General features: G+C 38.5%; 1 protein-coding gene across 1 annotated transcript in view; it reads left to right on the top strand.

Moving 5' to 3' along the window:
- Positions 1–18,049, top strand: part of LOC5571800 (frequenin-1) — a 592,818-nt gene extending 574,769 nt beyond the window's left edge. Inside the window, exon 8 of the mRNA XM_001659880.2 lies at positions 15,838–18,049. Coding sequence (XP_001659930.2) covers positions 15,838–16,005 — 168 coding nt within the window. The 3' untranslated portion in view covers positions 16,006–18,049. The remainder of the gene's footprint in view (positions 1–15,837) is intronic.
- Positions 18,050–19,146: the final 1,097 nt, after the last annotated feature.

Raw genomic sequence — 19,146 nt, 5'->3', positions numbered from 1 at the left:
ATCTTTTATTCTTGGCAATTACCCACTGTGATTAGGTTAATCTTAATAAAATGTGCTCTTCCGATCTAACTACAAAAAACTGTGAATTTAGCACCACTAAACAACCCAATTGCGTGATAAAAGAAGTCAAAGTTGGGTTGATTTGTGGCTCCGTGTAATGGCTGCCGTAATCAGGCTTACTTTCTGGTAGGGATCAAACGATATGACGTTTGACTTGGGTCCCTTCAATATCAAACAAACCAAGCCAGATCGCCGGATCCCTACCAGAAAATGAGCCTGCTTGTGGCAGCCACGTAAAATAACTTGAAAATGATTGTAGAGGTCCGCAGTTACCAAAGATAAATTAAAGACCACTATGTCCCTTAGCAGTTGCCCAAAATTTTATGGCTCATAAGGTAATCTAGAATGCCGTGAAAAGTGTACTGTGATCTGTCAAACTTGGGTACTTTTTGCACTACCGAGGGACCAAATGAAGTACTAGAAGTGGTACCCAATCTGAACCCGAGTGTGACGGACCTGCAGTTACTACAAATTTAATTGATGACTTTAACGCGTTATTTCTTATTTTTATACTAGCACAGAAGACACCAACACGATTTATAGTAACCGTGGTTATCTACAAAAGTTTTCATCAATAGTTTTTCACATTTTGACCAAAATAGTCTAATGCAAAATATTGACTTTATTCGTTGCACTTATTGATTTCAATACAATAATATTAATACAGTCAATTCTCTCTCTTGCTTGATATTCGGTACCTCGATATCAAGTTAGAAAACTATAGTAAAAGATGGTTTCCATGGCTCCCTAGATGGTCCCTTGGATCCCATTTGCACTAATTTCGTGTTCTATAACTTCATACCTCTCTAACTCGTTGGTCCCTTCAATATAGAGTTCTGATGAGTTAACTATAGTTATTCTATTGTTTTAAATTGTCTCTCTTGAAATTACTTCTTGGAACTAAGAAGACCATTGAAAATGAACAATTACATTACCATTTTGCTTTGAACAAGTGAAAAATGAAATAGACTGCATTTCAACATTTAAAACTGATACACTATTTTACACCATAGATTCTATGGTATTTGAATAGATTCAACTATTAAATTAATTTACTCGGGAAGGCTTCGGCTCTGTGGCTCGGTGGGAATGGCACAGCGGCGGTTCTTCACCCGGCTGTGGAATCCATAGCTCTCTCGCATCATGCGGTTAGATTATGTAAATCAATTTAAATTTTTACCCCGCACGACCGTGGTTGGGAGATATATCGGCAATGCGAAAGGGAAGATAGCGTCGGTTTGAAAGCTTTTCAAGTTGCACTGTTTACTGAATATCCCAACAAAGCACAAAACACCCTTGCTCGATGGTGGTGTGATGGACTAATAGAAGTAATAGAAGCTATGAAGAGGTGATTGATTGACGAGTTGATGAATATGTATAACACAGGTGGAAAAGTGGGAACCATTCGATGGAAAGGTGTTGAATTTTGTTTGCAAGCTTAAGCAGATCAACGTAAATACAGGGAGTATACAATTTAATATAGGAGTCATTGAGCTCACTCCCAATCGCGACGCATAGATACACTTGTGAGATTTTTTCCTAGAAGCTGTCGGAAATTCTGAAATAATCGTTACAAGATTCACTAGGGAGATGTCAAAGATTCCTTCAAGAAGCTTTCCGAGCTTTTTCCAGGAAGCTTTTCGATTCTTCAGAAAGCTCCCAGAGCATTTCTTACTTCGGCAAGCTTTCTGAGCTTCCCTCATGAAGCTTTCTAAGCTGCGTGAATTTTCTCAGCTGCCATAGAGAAGCTAACTGAGCATCTATCGGAAAACTTCTTGAGCCACCTCCGGGAAGCTTCTTGAATCTCATCTAGGAAGCTTCCTGAGTTCCGTCTGGAAAACCTCTTGGCCTTCTTTCGGAAAGCTTTCTGAGTTTGAACTAGGAAGCTTCCTGAGCTTCCTCCAGGAAGCTTCCTGAGAATTTTCCGAAAAGCATTTTGAGTTTCCACTGGGAAGCTTTCTGAGCTTCATCCGGTAAGCTTTATAAGTTTCCTATGGGAAGCTTTCTAAGCATCGTTAGGGAAGCTTCCATCGAAAAACTTTCTGAACTACCTCCGGAATGTTTCCCGATCATCCTCCGGGAAGCTTCCGAAATTTCCTCCAGGAAGATTTCTAAAATTCGAACATTCTGGAGGACAGAAAGCTACCCGGTGGATCTAACAGAGTTTTCCTTGAAACACTCAGGGGGCTTCTCGGAAGAAGCTCAAAAAGCTTTCTGAAGGAAGCTCAAAAATCTTCTCAAACGAAGCTCAGAAAGCTTCCTTTCTGAGCTTCATTCGGAAAGCTTTTTGAGCTTCTTCCGAGAAGCTCCCTGAGTTTTTCAAGGAATATTTAATTAGATTCTCCGGGATGCTTTCTGAGCTTCTTCCTGGAAGTTTTATGAGCTACCTCCGCTATCTGAGCTTCCGCTAAGCTTTCTTAGCTTCCTCCTGGAAGCTTCCTGAGCTTCCTCCAAGAAGCTTTTTGAGCTTTCTGAGCTTCCATCGAAAATCTTTTTAAACTCCATTGGAAGCAATCTTAGCTTCATCTGAGACGCTTTTCAAACTTCACTCGGAAAGCTTTCGGAGCTTCCTCTGGCAAGCTTTCTGACCTTCGTCCGGCTAGATTTCTGAGCTTCCTCCAGGAAACTTTCTGAGTTTCCTCCGGGAAACTTCCTGATCTTAATGCTGGAAGCTTTCTGAGCTTCCATCGGGAAGCTTTCTGGGCTTCTTTTGGAAAAATTTCTGAGCTTAATCTGGAAAACTTCGTCCAGGAATCTTTCCGAGCTTCCCCGGGAAGGTTATTAATCTTCCTTCACAAAACTTTCTTCAAGCATCTTTCTGTGCTTTCTCCGTGAAACTTTTTGATAATTCAAAGCTTTTTTGGTCACCTCTTCGAGTTTCCTTAAGGAAGCTTTCTGAGCATCCCCTGCGAGGAAAGCCTCATGCAGTTTTCTGTATTTCCTACGTGATGCTATCTGAGCTGCCTACGAGAAGCTTTCTGTGTGTACGGTGCAGTGAAGTTTATCATAGCTTCAAAGCTTCTTTTGGAAAGCTTTTAGAGCTTCCTTCAGGATGTTTTTCGAGCTACTTCCGGGAAGCTTTCTGAGCTCTGTGCGGTAAACTTTCTAATCTTACTCCGTAAAGCTTTTTGAATTTCCTTAGGAAAGTTTTCTAAACTATCTCCAAGAATCTGCCTGAGCTTCCCTTATGAACGATTCTGAGCTTTCTTGAAGAGGCATTCTAAGCTTCCCTCAGGATGTTTTTTTAGCTTCCACTGGATGTTGATGCTATTGCAGATTAACTTCAGAAGTTTTCCAAGTTTTCGCTACAAGCTTTTCAAATAACTGATGAAAACTTTTCAAGTTTGCATTAAACATTTGGAAACTTTTTGCCAAATGCCCACCAAATGCCAAATTTTGGTTAGTTTCAACCTACATTTGCACAGAGATCTCAAAAAATTCATTACAAAGTAAATCCTGGCTAAACATCATAAACGAAGATTTGCACAGCCAAACTTGGGAAATAAAAGCTTGTGGTGCAAGATTTCCGAGTACTACCAGCAGAAGCTGGTAAAACTAAGCAGAACCACAATCTTCTACAAGAAGCCACACATGTTTCTAAAAGATGTTTTCATAGGAAACTTCTCTACCTTTGGAAAAAGATTCATAAGCTATTGATAAAAGCTTTGCAAGCTACCATAGGAAGCTTCTATTAAATGCTCCAAAAACCTCTACAGGTAGCTCCACAAGCATCTGTAGAAAGCGTCTTCAAGCTTCTGACCGGAGCTTCCGTAGTTTCTACTCAAACCTTCTATAGCTTCTGTAGAAAGCATTACATAATTCAAAAGAGAATGAGCTCCGTAAGTTTTTTTTTTACAGTTTTCAGACTGATGATCCGCAATTTTCTGCACGCTTCAAATTGGAGATCTAGCGTTGTAAACGCTCTTCATCCAAAAAGTTTTCTGAGCTTCCTGTGGGAAGCTCTCTTAGCTTCCTCCTAGAAGCTGAGATTTTTCTAAGGTTCCTTCGGGGAGCTTTCTGAGCTTCCTCCGGGAAGTTTTGTGATCTTCCTTCGGAATTTTTTCTGAGCTTCATCGGGAAAGCTTCCTAAGCTTAGTTCAAGAAGAATCTGAGCTTTCTCTGAGAAGCTTTCTAAGCTTACTCCGGGAAGTTTTCTGAGCTTCATTCGGGAAACTTTCTGAGCTTATTCCGAGAAGTTTTCTGAGCTTCATCTAAGTAGCTTTCGAAAGAGGTGCGCTTTGCGAAAAAGACCACGTGATTACTGAGCTGAAATTGAATTCAGGTCAACTTTTGCGTCTATGAGTCCTCTCGTGGAGTAGGGGTAATGCGCCCTATCTAGTGAACAGGGAGTCGTAAGTTCGATTCTCGCCGAGAAAACGTGTAGCTTTTTTGGAAATTTCACATCAATTTGTCCATTGAATCCGATTGCAAAGAACGATTAAATTGACCATAATTACGAATCATAACTAAAATGTATTCTTCGAGAAGCTGATCAGATTTCCTCCTGGTAATTTTCCGATCTTTCTCCAGGGAACTTTAGGAAGTTTTGCCACCTTCCATAGAAACTTTCGCATGTCTCTATATGAAGCTCCGCGAGCTTATACAGGGAGTGTTACAAGCCTATAAACAATTCCTCACGCTTCAGAATTTCAGGAAACCTTTTGACTAAACTCTTAAAGTTTTCACGAAAAGCTCCGCAAGATTTGTAAGGACCCTCTTCAAGCTTCTTTGGGAACTTCTCAAGCTTCTAACGCAAACTTCTTATGATTGACAAAAGCATCTTATGCGTCATGCGAAAACTTCTGAAGCATTTGAAAAAAGCATCAACTGCTTCAAAAGAAAAAAAAACATAAGCCTCTTTTCTACTGCTTTCTGAATGCAAGGATCTGGAGGAAGTTCTACATACGTATCAGAAGCTTGTTAAAATCTTGACATTATTCCACTTATAGGAAGTTTCGCTACCTTCTATAAAACGCGTTTGGAGGATAATCCTCACGCTTTTACAAAAGTCTCGGAAGGTTTTAAAGAAAGCTAGAAGAATACTTCATGATTCGAAAGAGAAACAGCTTTGCAAGCGCCTGCAGAAAATATTGATGGATGTTCCACAGGTTTTCGAAAAATATCCTAAACATTTCTGAAGAAAGTTCAAACTTTCGACAGAAGCTTGATTTTACTCTGATAAATGTTCCTCCTACATGCAGTACCTCAAGCTTTCAGAAAACTACTAGCTTTTTCAAAAAACATTTCATACATCTGGCAGAAGCTTCTCATGATGTTGGTACCGTGTACGCACCTAACTTTGCGCAGCTCCAAACTTTGCGCATTTTAAAGAAGCACGAAAAAATGATAATTAATCATTGATTTTTTTAACAATTAAGTTTCAGCAACATGTTCGTTTATGTGAAATAAGTATTTGACATACATTTGTTTACTAAGAAACCCTCGTTAATGTTAGTAAATAAACAAAAAACCTTATCGTCATACGCCTAAACGTGTACTTTTACACCGTCTTAGAACAAGCGCTAAGGAGTGGCTCTGCAAAATATCAACATTTTTATGAACAAAACTGTGTTGTGAAAAGTATATTTGCGGTGTATTTGCAAGAAAGGTAATATTCTAGTAATTCCATTTATTTTCCATATAATATGTTGAATTTTTATTTGAAAAAAGCGATGCGCAATGTTAGGACCCATTTTTTACACGAGGGTCTTAATTTTTGCGCACTTCTAGCAATTCGGAATGGCACGTAAATACATGTACGTCCTTGCAAATGACAAAATCTGTCGATCTTACCAGGAATGGTCACTCAATCCATAAGGCAGCGGCTACATGTAATATTCTTGAAAGTACCTTTTGTATGAAGCTGAAGACAAGGTGTGCATTGAAAAATCTCGGAAAATCCACTGTATTAACACAGGAGACTATTACTGTAAACTTGGATAATTGATAGCGCAAAGGTTGGCTTCCCAGTTGAAGGACAATGATTCAAGCTCCAGTTGTCTAGCAAAAAGCGATCAATTATGGAATATCCGTACTGGCGGCAAATAGATAAAACATAATTGATCGCGAGAGATCAACGATACATCTCTCAGTTTGAGAAATAATAAAAAAAAAACAAGAGAATAAGTCATATAAAGCAACGTACGATAACAAATAGGCATAAGCTGCGGCTGTAAACTACATTGCTCAGATTGTAATCTTGTGAATATATGTATTATAAAAAAAATAAGAACAGAGTAAATTACTATTCTTGGGCACTCTATGTTTAAGGTGATTGAATAAATTAAATTGAAATTCACGGAAAAAACTCTTGATGAAACTCATATTAGTTGTAACCTTTTTATTTAATACAAAACCAGTAAAAAAGTAAAATTATTTAGAGTAAACGAGCAATTTAAGGCATGCGCAAAGTTAGGCACATCATGCGCAAAGTTAGGAACAATTCAGATTTTGTGCGCAATGTTAGGCACAAGGTGTTGCATCACCTTTTGCATTTTTTTAATTTTTTGTGAATCATTTTTATTTTTTTTAAATCACGCGTTCTACTGAAGGGTTAAAAGCCTATCGTTGGCAGAAGTTTGAATAAAAAATTACAAATTTTAGCCTTATTTGAAGCAAAAATACGATGATAATTTCTTAACTGCGCAAAGTTTGGTGCGTACACGGTAAAAACTTCTAAAGCTTCTGGAAAAAAAACATGATATGCTTCAAAACAGAACGACCGTTGCACGTATGCTGAACCTCCACAGGTTTCTGAAGGACACTGAAAGCTTTGCAATCTTCTAGAAAAGGCTTATGCAACACACTCTTCAAGCTTTTACCAAGAAGCTACTCTTATAATGAATGATATTCCGAAATATTACGGGAATCATTACAATATTTTACAGGAATCCAAGCCACTATAGGAGGGTTTTAAAACTTCTATTTAGGGTTTCACATTCTTGAAATAATCAAACCTCTTTTCTGATGAGGTGAGAAAATCGAATTTAAATTTATTTGTTATAAACAACTTAGGTTACTAAGATCCACGGTAAAAAGAAGCAAGGTATTATACTCCGAAAATGACATTTGGCAGTGACGTCACGTCATTCCTAACGCAAACTCGAACGAGTGCAAAAGAAAGCAAGGCCTGCTCTTCCTTAGTATCCCCATGGTCTCATGCTTGACGATAGGAATGACGACACATAAGGCAATATAACGTTTAATCGCCTTTCTCTTTCCAGCATACGCACGCTTATGGATTGTTTTCATACGGAAACCGTTTCCGTATGAAAACAACAAACAAAAAAACCCATTTGATCTTGTTGCTGGAAAGAGAAGGGTGTGATAGCCTTATGTTTTGATGGAAAATCGTTGTTTACACGTGGGAATAGCCTACCATGTTGTACATACCGTGACTAAGATCATTACTACGCTCATTACTAGATCTCATATTGCTAAGATCCGCAACACTCCTCCTCAACATGGGATCAGGTCAACTCTTGATCGAAGATCTTCCAACTTCATGGCTGGTTTGCTACTGACAAGAAAAGGAATCGCCTATCTCGATGAATGGAAAATTTCTTCCCAGAATTGGTCCAGAAAATCACATTTTTCTTATTGCAGTACGCAGCTGAGAAGAAATGTCATTTCAAATGGGGCTTTTTGTAGGAAAATTCTTGACCCATTCAGTCAAGGAATTTATTTACTTTTCTTAAGCGAAACAGCATACTAAGCTTACGAAGTCGGGCAATATTCCACGTTGATCTTACCCTTTGTTCGACAAATATCGAATGAACTAATCTACGATGACGTCACGTTGCAACTTCCAGCGGGAAGAAAACCTTTACCTTTACAGAAAATGAACGATTTCGCTGCACATTCATCCACTTCATGTTCATTCGGTGAACATTCCCTTCACTGGATGTTGGTCCGGATGTCATTTTATGTAAACATATGGCCCGCATTTAGAGCGGAAAAGAAAAAGAAAATCGCCAATAAAAGAAGACCGTTGATAAGTCCATGAAGTGATACCGAGTGTCAACATGCTTCGAGCGCTTGGTGTTGTCATTCTGAAGAAGCTTGATGCAGTTCTAGTTGTTTTCTTTGATCTTCACTGGTTGAACGATTTCTTCACCAAAGCCACGGTATACACAACAAGGTAGGCTATTCCGACGTGTAAACAAAGATTTCCAATAAAAACATGTGTCGTCATTCCTATCGCCAAAAATGGGTCTATAGAAGGATGGAAAAAGAGAGAGCTTTGCTTTCTCTTGCACTCGTTCGACTTTGCGATAGGAATGACGTCACTACCAAATGTCATTTTTCGGAATATATTATTTAACTCCTTCGTTGAATAGAAGGGGTTTTTAAAAAACTAAATCTAAAACTAAAGTGGAAGTCGGAAAAGTGACTACTCGCAATGCTGCTTTGAAATCAACTGAACTTTCTTCCTCCTATTTGGTACACAATTAATCTGAATCTAAAAATCTGTTTACCTAACAAACACGTACTTTCTGGAGAATGGTGACACGTTGAGGTGGATCCATTGTCGCATGGGAATGTTTGGGGTTATAGTAGTCCGGGATGAGTACTAGGAATGATGTTATGCTGAATTTGCGTTTTTCGTCTGGTTGGGTGTAACATCGATAATGCCTGGGAATCTTCTGTTGAATGATGATCTGATGACTGGTTTGGGGATCGCGGATTCTATGGTGACGGTGGGTTCGTTGTTAACTTTATTATGAAAAATAACCTACGCCTTCATAGAGTTGCTTATTTAGTCCCCACGTCATATTTCAAGCACAATTGAAAAACAAATGCTTTATTTTCAGGAGAGCTCTCAACAAAGCACAATGACAATCATCAATATGGGGAACACTGCTTTAATGAAATCGAATTTATTTTCCATGTATCATATTCAAAATGTGTTATTCTGAAATTACCTATCAAAATATTCGGTGAAACATGCTTACAGTTTGCTCTAGATCGATAAATATGCGTAAATGATTTTAAAAGTATGAGATTTTTTATACAAATATAGTTTCTTTAGTAATCTAAACCAATTTTTAACACGCTTTTTATTATACTTTTTTGCTGGGAGTAAAAGGATGGTGTGTCAGCAAATTTGGCCTTAAGGAATAAATCACTAAAGTCACCTAGTCTCAGAGAATGGTGGAATATTATTGATGTTTTTGAAGCTCTACCTTCAGTAGAATAGTGGGTATCCTTCACTATACATTTGTTCATATAAAAAAATATTTTTTTTTCATGAGAAAAATAATGCTTAACTTTGACGAACAGTTTTTCTTAGGAGTTTTTGGGAAAACTATTTAGTTCTTAAACCAAAAACATGTTGTAGTTTTTTATATTTTCATTACATTATAGAATAATAGTTGAAGGATAAACAGAAAACCGATTACAATTTTATCAATAAATAAAAAATATAGAGCATAAACAATGTGTCCACTTTATAAAATGAACAGCCTTTAGTTCATTACCTCCAGCAGTCCTCAATAGCTATCGAATACCAAAATGAAGTATTTTTAATTGTTTTAAACATTTTTTTTTTTCAAATACAGTCATCTCTCCCTTACTCGATATTGAAGGGACCATCGAGTTAGGGAGGTATCGAGTTACAGAACACAAAAGCAGTACAACTGCGTTCCAAGGGACCATCGAGTTAGCCATGAAAACCAACTTTTACTATGGTTCTCTAACTCGATATCGAGATACGGAATATTGAGTAAGGGAGAGTTAACTTTACCATTAAAATACCAAAACGAGGTATTGAAAACTGAACAATACCTAATTATGGTATGATACCATAATATGGTTTGCATAAATTATTGCGAGTTATTCTTTCCTCCTCGGGATGTCTCTCCTGTGACATGAGCACATTGAAAAATGGGCCTTAGGTGATCACCAGACTCTCTTCTGGCCTAGGGCCTTGTGTAGCGATTGGCCGGTACTACATTTACCCAATTCGAGATTCTGTGGTATAACCATGGGGTTCTGTGAAGAAGGGGGGGGGGTATTTTGTGTTACTGACTTTCACAACAGAGGGCTTCAAATCGTACCTGTGTCCTCCAAACACCACATTCACTGTTCCACCTCTATCACGATTCTACCCCATCACCCCGAATGCCATTATCCCGAATTCCATATCCCCGAACGACTCATAACTCCTAATGCCATTACCCAGAACTCCAATAATAGTTTAATCGAGGCAATGACATTCGGGATGATGGCGTTCGGGGAAATGTCATTTGGAGTAATGGAGTACAATCCTCTATCACTGGTGGATATACTTGGGCAAATGATCGATGTTAGCTACTGTGGAGCTCCAGAATATTAATGGCTACCAATGGACCGATGCACGAGTTCACTTTTTTTGACGTTTGAGCGGTGCCGTGTTATTTACGTGACCATGGAAACGAGTGAATTTGGCGTTTGAGCGGTGCCGAATTCACTCGTTGCCATGGCTACATAAATAACACGGCACCGCTCAAACGTCAAAAAGTGAACTCGTGCATTGGTTCATAGTAGCTACGAGTGGGATACGTGCAGAGCCCTCTGCTAGTCAGTGCCTTCAAGTTTTGGGTAGCATTAGGTAGGCTGCGTACCGATCGGGCGACCAAACAATAAGTAGAAACACACAACACAAACATATTCAAGAATGTAGGGATTGAGAAGGGTACTAGAGAAGATATAAACTAAGCAGAAGCACATAACGTTTGAGAAACAAGGAAAACCTAATGTAACGGGAATAGCAAAGATGATTAGAAGGAAAAAGATAACCAACTTCTGTCTTTTCTAGGCGACATGAATAGCGCCGCTCTGGTGAGTCAAAAGCCAACTAATATGTAACGTTCTCCTAGTGACCACCAGATGTTGAAGTGTTCGTTTATGAAATTCACGCTTGAAAATAGGTACCCGCATAGAAAAATACATTTTGGCTTACATTGAAAACAGTACATTTCTTCTAACTGGTAAGGTTACTGTATCTCAAACCGTCACTTATATGTTGCACAATATAAAGCAAAAAGCTTTAGACTATGAAAAACGGTTTCACCAACTCATGTCAAATAGTGACAGTATGCCGTAATACTTAAATACTGTTTAATGATACAGGGATGAAAACCTGGAAGAAATGGTGGAAATATAACGCCACATTTTGTCAAATTGTTTGATAGTTGACATTTTTGCTACCTAAAACACACATTGACATTTCACTATATGTTACATTTAATGAACTGTTCGGCAAAATGTTGAATGCATTGGTAGTTGTAAGCTATTTGCTTACCCATCGTATTCATGCACACGCATGAAAAAAGTGAAAAACTAGCTGTGCAAGTTCGATTGAAAAATCGATAATATCGCTCAATCGTTATTTTCCTCGTAGACTTGTACTCATGCATTTCATCAAAAAAGTAGACAAAACAAAACCAAAAACCTCGATTTTCTTTGACCGATATGTGACTATACCGGGAAATAAACAAAAAAAAGTTTGTCTAGCGCTGACTTTAAGCCCTGCAAAACCATGGTATTTTTTTTTAGTGTGCATATTGTTTATTTTGTGATAGCTCCTCTTGTGGAAAAATGTAGACGCAGTGAAAAACGAAAAAAAAAAAACCGTGCATCTGCCGCTGATTCTCGAGGAATCTCAGTGGATCCCCCGGATTTATCTTCGAGGCATCGGTTGGAATCTTCGAGCATCGGCAACGCTGAAACTTCCCCCCAAGAATTCATCCATAGTACCCGAACGACAGATTTTGACCACCGATAAGATTGCAATTCAACCTGATGATGTCATCCGCGGGATAGTGCTGCTGTTGCTCGCGGTACAGCGGTACCAGACAAGGCAGGCATAGGAGGAGATTGCCTAATGGTGAGTGCATCAGGATCAGGATACATCGCTCTGGAAAAAGTGTTTTCCCGGAATGAATATCGCGTCTCCAGTTCAATGCTGGAATGATCGACACGCGAAAACCGATGTTTTTCTAATTCTATGCGTCCAACCTAACGTCGGTCATACTGCGCTGGACAGCGGATTTGGTGTGCTGCACCGCGCACGTTGCCCGACATAACTCCAACGCATGGATTTGAGGATAATTTGTGTTTCGCGGGTCGAAAATTGCGAGTTTCAACTGTGTGACTGAAAATCTTTTGTATTATTCAAAAGTTATGCAACTAATTTTTAATGTATTTTTAATGATAACTAAAAATGTTGAAGTTAATGCGATTCATATAATAAAAGTGTTTTAGTGCATTAAAAAATAAATGTTTGTTCTGGATTTATCGTGTTTGAAAGAAAAACATGGAATCATTTTTGGGTCTATTTAAAAAAAAAATCATATGGTATGAATACAACAAAACAATAAAGCAAAGCGTTAAAATACCATTAGGCAAAATAAAACAATAGTTCTACATACAGTGGACATTTTTATTTCTCAGTTATTGTTAAACAGTTTTTGAACTGTTCGCATTATAGTGGACTGGGAGAAAAATGGATAGTATATTGACCAAATAGCAAATTGTAAGTCGCAAAATTTGTTCGGGAAAATCGCCAAATTTGAATGGTTACATAACTTAACCGCCTATTCCCCACATTGTAATTTGTTCAATTAACGTTTACCAAACTGTAAAAACAGTTTGTGGTACAGCAGACATATTGTTATTTTTTACGTTGCACGAAATCATTTCAATATTGTCATAAATGGTTGTGGATGGTATATGGAACAGTACTAGTATGGTTCGTATTTATGCGGGTACACAACTCAAACGGAGATGTCCGATATTGCCAATCATCTCTAAGGCGGCGTCCATAAATTACGTAACGCTCTAGGGGGAGGGGGGAGTAGGCTCAAGCGTTACGGCTCATACAAAAATTTGAAATTTTTCATACAAAAAGCGTTACGGAGGGGAGGGAGGGGGTCAAAAATTTCCAATTTGAGCGTTACGTAATAAATGGACGCTGCCTAAGTGGCATAAAATGTGAGAAAAAGAAGAAAAAATCAGCACATGAACATTTTTAGTATCTATAAACATTACTCAATTTGTATTGGTCTTGTAAAGTGTTTCGAGCGATGAACTTGCGCTGGAACTACTCCTGTTGCAATTCGACTGATTGAGCCATTAACTTTGCACATGCCGGTTCCTCCGTCCGCACACTACACTGAAATATGAACATTAAAATAACACGAAAACTACACTGACCGCGACAAAACCTCGATGACCTGCTAAAAGAGTAGTGTGAATCTACAATCCCCTGCAAGTTTACACAAACTTTGAGCCGAACCTTTTGAACTTTGAGCAAAAGCTTTTGAAGAAAACTTGAGGAAACTCCACAAGCATTTTATTGACAGCTTCACAAGATGTTACGCGAATATTGGAGGCTTTACGAAATTCTATTGAATGCTTCACAAGCCTTTATAAAAAGCTCCGAAAGCTTCTATAGGAAACGTCGCAAGCTTCTAAAGGATGTTTCTATTGATTCTAAAAATAATTTTCGGAACAAACTCTACAAATTTCTACAAAAAAGAAGCTTATGAGAACTTCTCTCATTGAGGAGTTAGGTTTCAAGTGGAAGACCCTTATGTTTCTGACGACAACTCCCTAAGCTTCTGGCGGAATAATACATATTCGAGCCATTTAGTGGAATACCTTTAAGAAAATGGAAACCGAATTCAGTACTTTACTATACTAAATGGTTTATTACTTAATTCGTTTTTCTTCTAAAGCATCTGAAGAAAGTTTGAAATGTACTAACGAAGGTGGTCGAAAATGGAAATTCCGGGTTTTCCGGTAAATGGTCTTCCGGTAAATTGCATTCCGTGTAATGGTATTCCAGATGATTGTATAGAATCATTGCTGAGAATGCAGCAACTGACATATCAGTTGTTTTTGCTGACTCTTGTTGAATTTTTTTTTGATTCTCGTTAAATTTAAACCGATTGTTTTATTATTCATCGAATTCTCTTCATTTTAGCTCTCGGTAATCATGTTAGCCGAGGTCGGTGAAATAATTTGAATTGAGTAAGCTCAGCAAACTTGACTTTTGGAAAATCGCCATATGTAGAAAACAAACTTTCAAAGAAAACTACCAACTACTACCAAAATCTCCTCGAGCTTCTGGAAGAAGCTCTTTAAGTTTCTTGTGAAAGCTCCTCAAACTTCAGATGAAAGCTTCTAACGCTTGCAGGGTAGGCATTACGTGCTTCAAAAAATAAAAAGCTCCGTATCAATCTTGTGTACAGGTTTCCGAACGATATCCCACAAGCTTCTGGTAGAAGTTCTGAAAACCTTTTCCAGAAGTTTATTACAAAGCTGGAAATTTCTTCACCTATAGAAAACTTTGCTATCTTATAAAGCAGATTTTGGGGGAAAACTTCTCAAGCTTCTATGAACAGAAATAAAGGAAGCTCTTCAAGCTTCAACAAAAAAACATTAATTGCTCCGAGAGAAAATGAGCTCCCCAAGCTTTTGTAGAAAGCTCCAAAATCAATCTGCAGGTTTCTGAAGAATATCCCGATACTTTCTTCAGAAAGTTCTATAAACCTTTGACAGAAACTGGATAGTTTTCAAACAAAACTCTACAAATCTCTCTGGTGACTGCTCTTCAAGCCTCTAACGAATGCTCCTCAGGTTTCTGATAGAAGATCCTCATGCTTGTGTAGCTTTCATAGAAAGCATCGCATGCTTCAGCAGGAAACGCTCTGTAAGCTTGTTTCCTATAAGTTTCTGAATGCTATTTCACAAGTTTGAGGAGAAAGTTCAGCGATCTTCCAACAGAAGCTTCATGAGGCTCTTTAAACTGTTGTGCCTGAAAACAGAGCTTTTATAAAAGATTTGGAAGGAAGCTCTGCAAACTGTTAACAAGAGCTTGTTACGACTCTGAAAAGCTTCACAACCTTGAGTTTCTACGAGCTTGCACGAGCTTCTACGAAAAGCTCATTCTCCAGGGAGCTTTCAAAATTTGTACCACGTTTTCCGGACTTCTTTCGAGGATGTTTTCGAGCTTTTTCAGGGAAGCTTTTCAAGGTTCCTCAGGAGAGCTTTCTAAGCTTTCTCTGGAACACATTATAAGCTTCCTCTAAAAATCTTTATGATAAACATTCTAAGCCTTCTCCAGTATTTCCTGCTTTTTTCCGGGAAGTGTTTCGACCTTTCCGGGAAGTTTTAAATTCTGGAATCTCTAGTAAATTTTTAGAGCTTTTGTCGGGAAACATTCAGATCTGCCTTCTAGAAGCTTTCAAAACTTTCTTCTGGAAGTTTTCCAAAGCTTCACATGGAAAAAACCTGCTTGGAAATCATCTCATAGAAGCTCTACTGGAACCTTTCCAAGCATCTCCTTGAAGTTTTACTAGTTTCTTCTGAAATATTTCCGAGCTTCATCCAGGAAGCATTCTATAATTCTTGTAAAAGTTGTCCGAACTTCTACTTTGGTTCTTGTAAAAGTTGTCCGAGCTTTCTGAGCTTCTTCTGGAAGCTTTCCAAGTTTCTCTTCAAAGCAAATCTAGCTTCGTGCTGAAAGCTTTTCAAGCTTTTACTGGAAGAATGTTAAGTTTCACCCACGAAGGTTTTCACGGTTTCATCAGGAAGCATTCCGAACTTCTACTGTGATCTTTACGAGCTTCGCCTTGATGCTTTGTCTGAAGACTCGAGGAAGTTTTGCGATATTTTGTTAAGTATGGTTGAATAATCTTTTATCACAACAAACGTTCAAAGTGTTGAGGGTCTCGATTTTAGTAATTTTCTGATTCTGATCCTATATCTGAAACTATCCTCCATCCACAGGGTCAACAACCGCAGACGGAGGACGAAAACACCCCGCAGAAGCGGGTGGACAAGATCTTCGACCAGATGGACAAGAACCACGACGACCGGCTGACGCTGGAGGAGTTCCGCGAGGGCAGCAAGGCCGACCCCCGTATCGTGCAGGCGCTCAGTTTAGGCGGCGATTAACCGAACGATGACTCGCGGGATCAGGCTCCACCCCCGCAGCGGTCGTACCAATACGACGAGCAGCACAATATCGAACTCCAGCGGACGCCCAGCAACGTCTACTAGAAGTAGGTATCCGAAGAAGGTGGCGACGAGGAGCAGTGGGAGTGAAAGAGAAGGAAAGAGCGCCTCTACCTGCGAGGTTATGTTCGGTTTTCGTTCGCTAGCTTTGACAGCTGTCAACCGCATTACGTTTTATTACTATCTGCGACAAAGCAGGCCGTGCTTACATTACACCCAAATCCATGTAGATTCTTCAATCTTTTGACTGTTCTAGTTTTGTAAGCGTTCGAATGACTGTTTTTGCTACCAAAATAGGACAAAGTGGTGGAAAGTGAAACCTTTTGTGAGAAACTTGAAAACAATCGAATAGCATTTATCAATCTTTAAATCGAGTTATACTTAACTAAGAGAATCTCCTGATCAGTATAGGGAACTGCTTCTTCTAATCAAGTACTTTTAACAGATTTAATATTGTGAAACCAAGAATTGTTACTATAATCTAACATAATACGCGCAATCTGACAAGTGAACTAAAAGTTTAAAATCTTTATGCTAACTAAAACGAAAAACAAAGCGTTCAGCGCAATCAGTAAAGCTAGATAAACAGTAGAAAATCTAAATGTTCGTTCAGTTTTTTGCTTGGCTAACGAAGGTAAGCAGCGGGAACGGAGAAAGACATCGAATTCGACGGAAAGCTGACCTGTAAAAACATTGAGAAACAAACATTCAGAAACAAAAAAACTATCAGTCAGAACCGTCAAATTAGATCGAAACGGAAAACATTGCACACAAACACACTCACATTTCAATTTACTGCACCTCCCAACTTAAATACCTTGCACCCCGTTTACAGTTGTTTACAGAGAAACGTCTCAGAGACAGATCTTTATTTACAAATCGGCAGCTGCGAAAACTAAACCCAGACACAACTGCTAGATTATGCTGGAAAAAAATGACGAGATATTCATAAGTGTGTAAATTTGAGACATGAAAAAATGCCAAAAACAAACAGTCTTTAACAAAGCAAAAATTTAGATTAGAAACTTGACAGCGGTAGGTCGACCGCGATGATGCGCAGTCTGCATTTCTGACAGTACTATCCGTCAATATTAGCTCAATACAAACGTTTTCTAATATTGTCAGACATTACTAGCAGAAAGGTAAACTGAACAGAAAAACAAACGGCAGCAGCACAGCATGTAAAAATAGCATTATTTGTTATCAAATTTTAACTAACAAAAGGCAAATCGGTCGCAGTGACAGATTATTGATATTAAAAACAGAAAAAAACGCAAATTCTATTGTTGTTATTGAAAGTAAACAAAAAACTGAAAATCTTATCGTAAACAATCGTAGCTAAGGTGTGCGGAAATAACAAACCAATTCGGGAAATGTCAGAGTGGAAATCAAAAACAAACACATCTCGGTAACCAAGGAGATAGGCACGGTAAAAAATTTCGATTGGAAAGGAAGCTACGATAAAAAAAAACGCAATGAAAGCAATAACTAAAATACAGACAGAAACAAACAAGCAGTCGACGTAAACGGTCGCATTCGAATGTTATTCACTTTTTAGAGGCGATGGTACGAACGTGTTTCAGCCGCTGTGTAATTTGAATCTCGTGTTGTTAAGGCTCTATCGAACTAGAAAACAAACACCAAAGTGACAGAACGGCAGGTTTGATATGAATCGTAAGTGTTGTGTTGTTAACAGCCCGCCAATTGTAAGGCGAGTCGCGCAAGAACAGTCCCAACAAAAACGTCAAACGATGACTTCAGTCAGTAATCCAACCCATCAAGAAGGAAAGCAGAAAACTGTGGAACTTGTAGTTTAGTTGTTCTGAGAAAAAAAAAACGAAAAGAATACTGGTTATGGATATTAGTTTATAGCACGTTGCGGCGAATGTTGAATGAAAATGTGCACGGCGTAATTGGGTTATTTTTATACTGAATACACACAATGAAATGAGCAGCCAAATTTTGTTGAAACGAGAAGATAAAACTAAACAGATAACAAACGTAAGTAAAACATTTCCGTCTCAGTGCAAAGTTGAACAAACAAGCGTGAATAGAACATACACACACCTACTAAAAGTTAAACCTAACCTACGCATATAAGAAGCTGGAATGCGGATGGTCGTTTTGACAATGCGGAAGGATTGTGAGCTGTGTGGAGTTTCTGAGCGGAAATCTGGTTTCTTGTTCGCAAATGGTGCATTGATAACCTGTTCTCGCGAATCAACACCAACTACGGGCTAGTTATGCAAGACAAGATTGATGGTATAGATAGCATTGACCACTTCTTATAAGCTTCTTAGTTTCAGTACAAGGTTCTAAGAAGACATGTAGGATAACAATAGTTATTCGGGGAGAATGTTATACTCAAACAAAAATGAATGGAAACTAAGCCCTGTGTCTTATCCGACGAAAATATTTTGATGTTAACCAGCTAGTGGCCAGTCTATCATGTTTTCAGCTTAAACGGAAGTTCTGTTCTCCAGATTTGTGCTCATGAAAATTTGAGGTTTGGCTTCGATTCATCTTCACCTTAAGACGTTTTTGTGCCAGTGTAAGATTGACTCAAGCAGTGTTTTGTTTTTGTTGGGTAGGTATTTCTGGATCTTGGGGTAGAGTAGGCTATCGCGATTAAATTTAGTACTCTATATTCAAAGAACAGTTCATTAAACGAACTTTAAAACGAATTTAAAACTTTCTCGAGGAAATAGCGGTTTATCTCATTGAATGTCTTGTAATATACTGAACTGTGTTGCCAGACTACTTTAAAGCAAAAGTAAGTTATATAAAAAGAATTCATACATAACATTTCTTCCCTCCTTTCGAAATGAATCGTCTACGGCGAATATTTGCATGGAGGACGACGAACTCTTGTCGAACGACGTAAGATGAATGTAGAAGGAGTGTGAAACTCTGGAGAACCCAAGGGTGGAGGGCGGCTGTCAAATGGGAGTAAAATTGAAAAGCCGCCAACCTAAGTCCAGAACCAGTTTTAAGGCTTAACGCGGAAAAGTAAAAAATATTGTTCGCAAAATTACAGGTAATCAATGCGCTTGAAAGATATTGTTTGCAAGCAGTTATTTG

The sequence above is a fragment of the Aedes aegypti genome, chromosome 1 (genome assembly GCF_002204515.2).
Source record: "Aedes aegypti strain LVP_AGWG chromosome 1, AaegL5.0 Primary Assembly, whole genome shotgun sequence".
In the NCBI taxonomy this organism is placed as follows: Eukaryota; Metazoa; Arthropoda; class Insecta; order Diptera; family Culicidae; genus Aedes; species Aedes aegypti.
The sequence above is the reverse complement of the archived record's forward strand: the minus strand, read 5'-3'. Positions and strand labels throughout refer to the sequence as shown.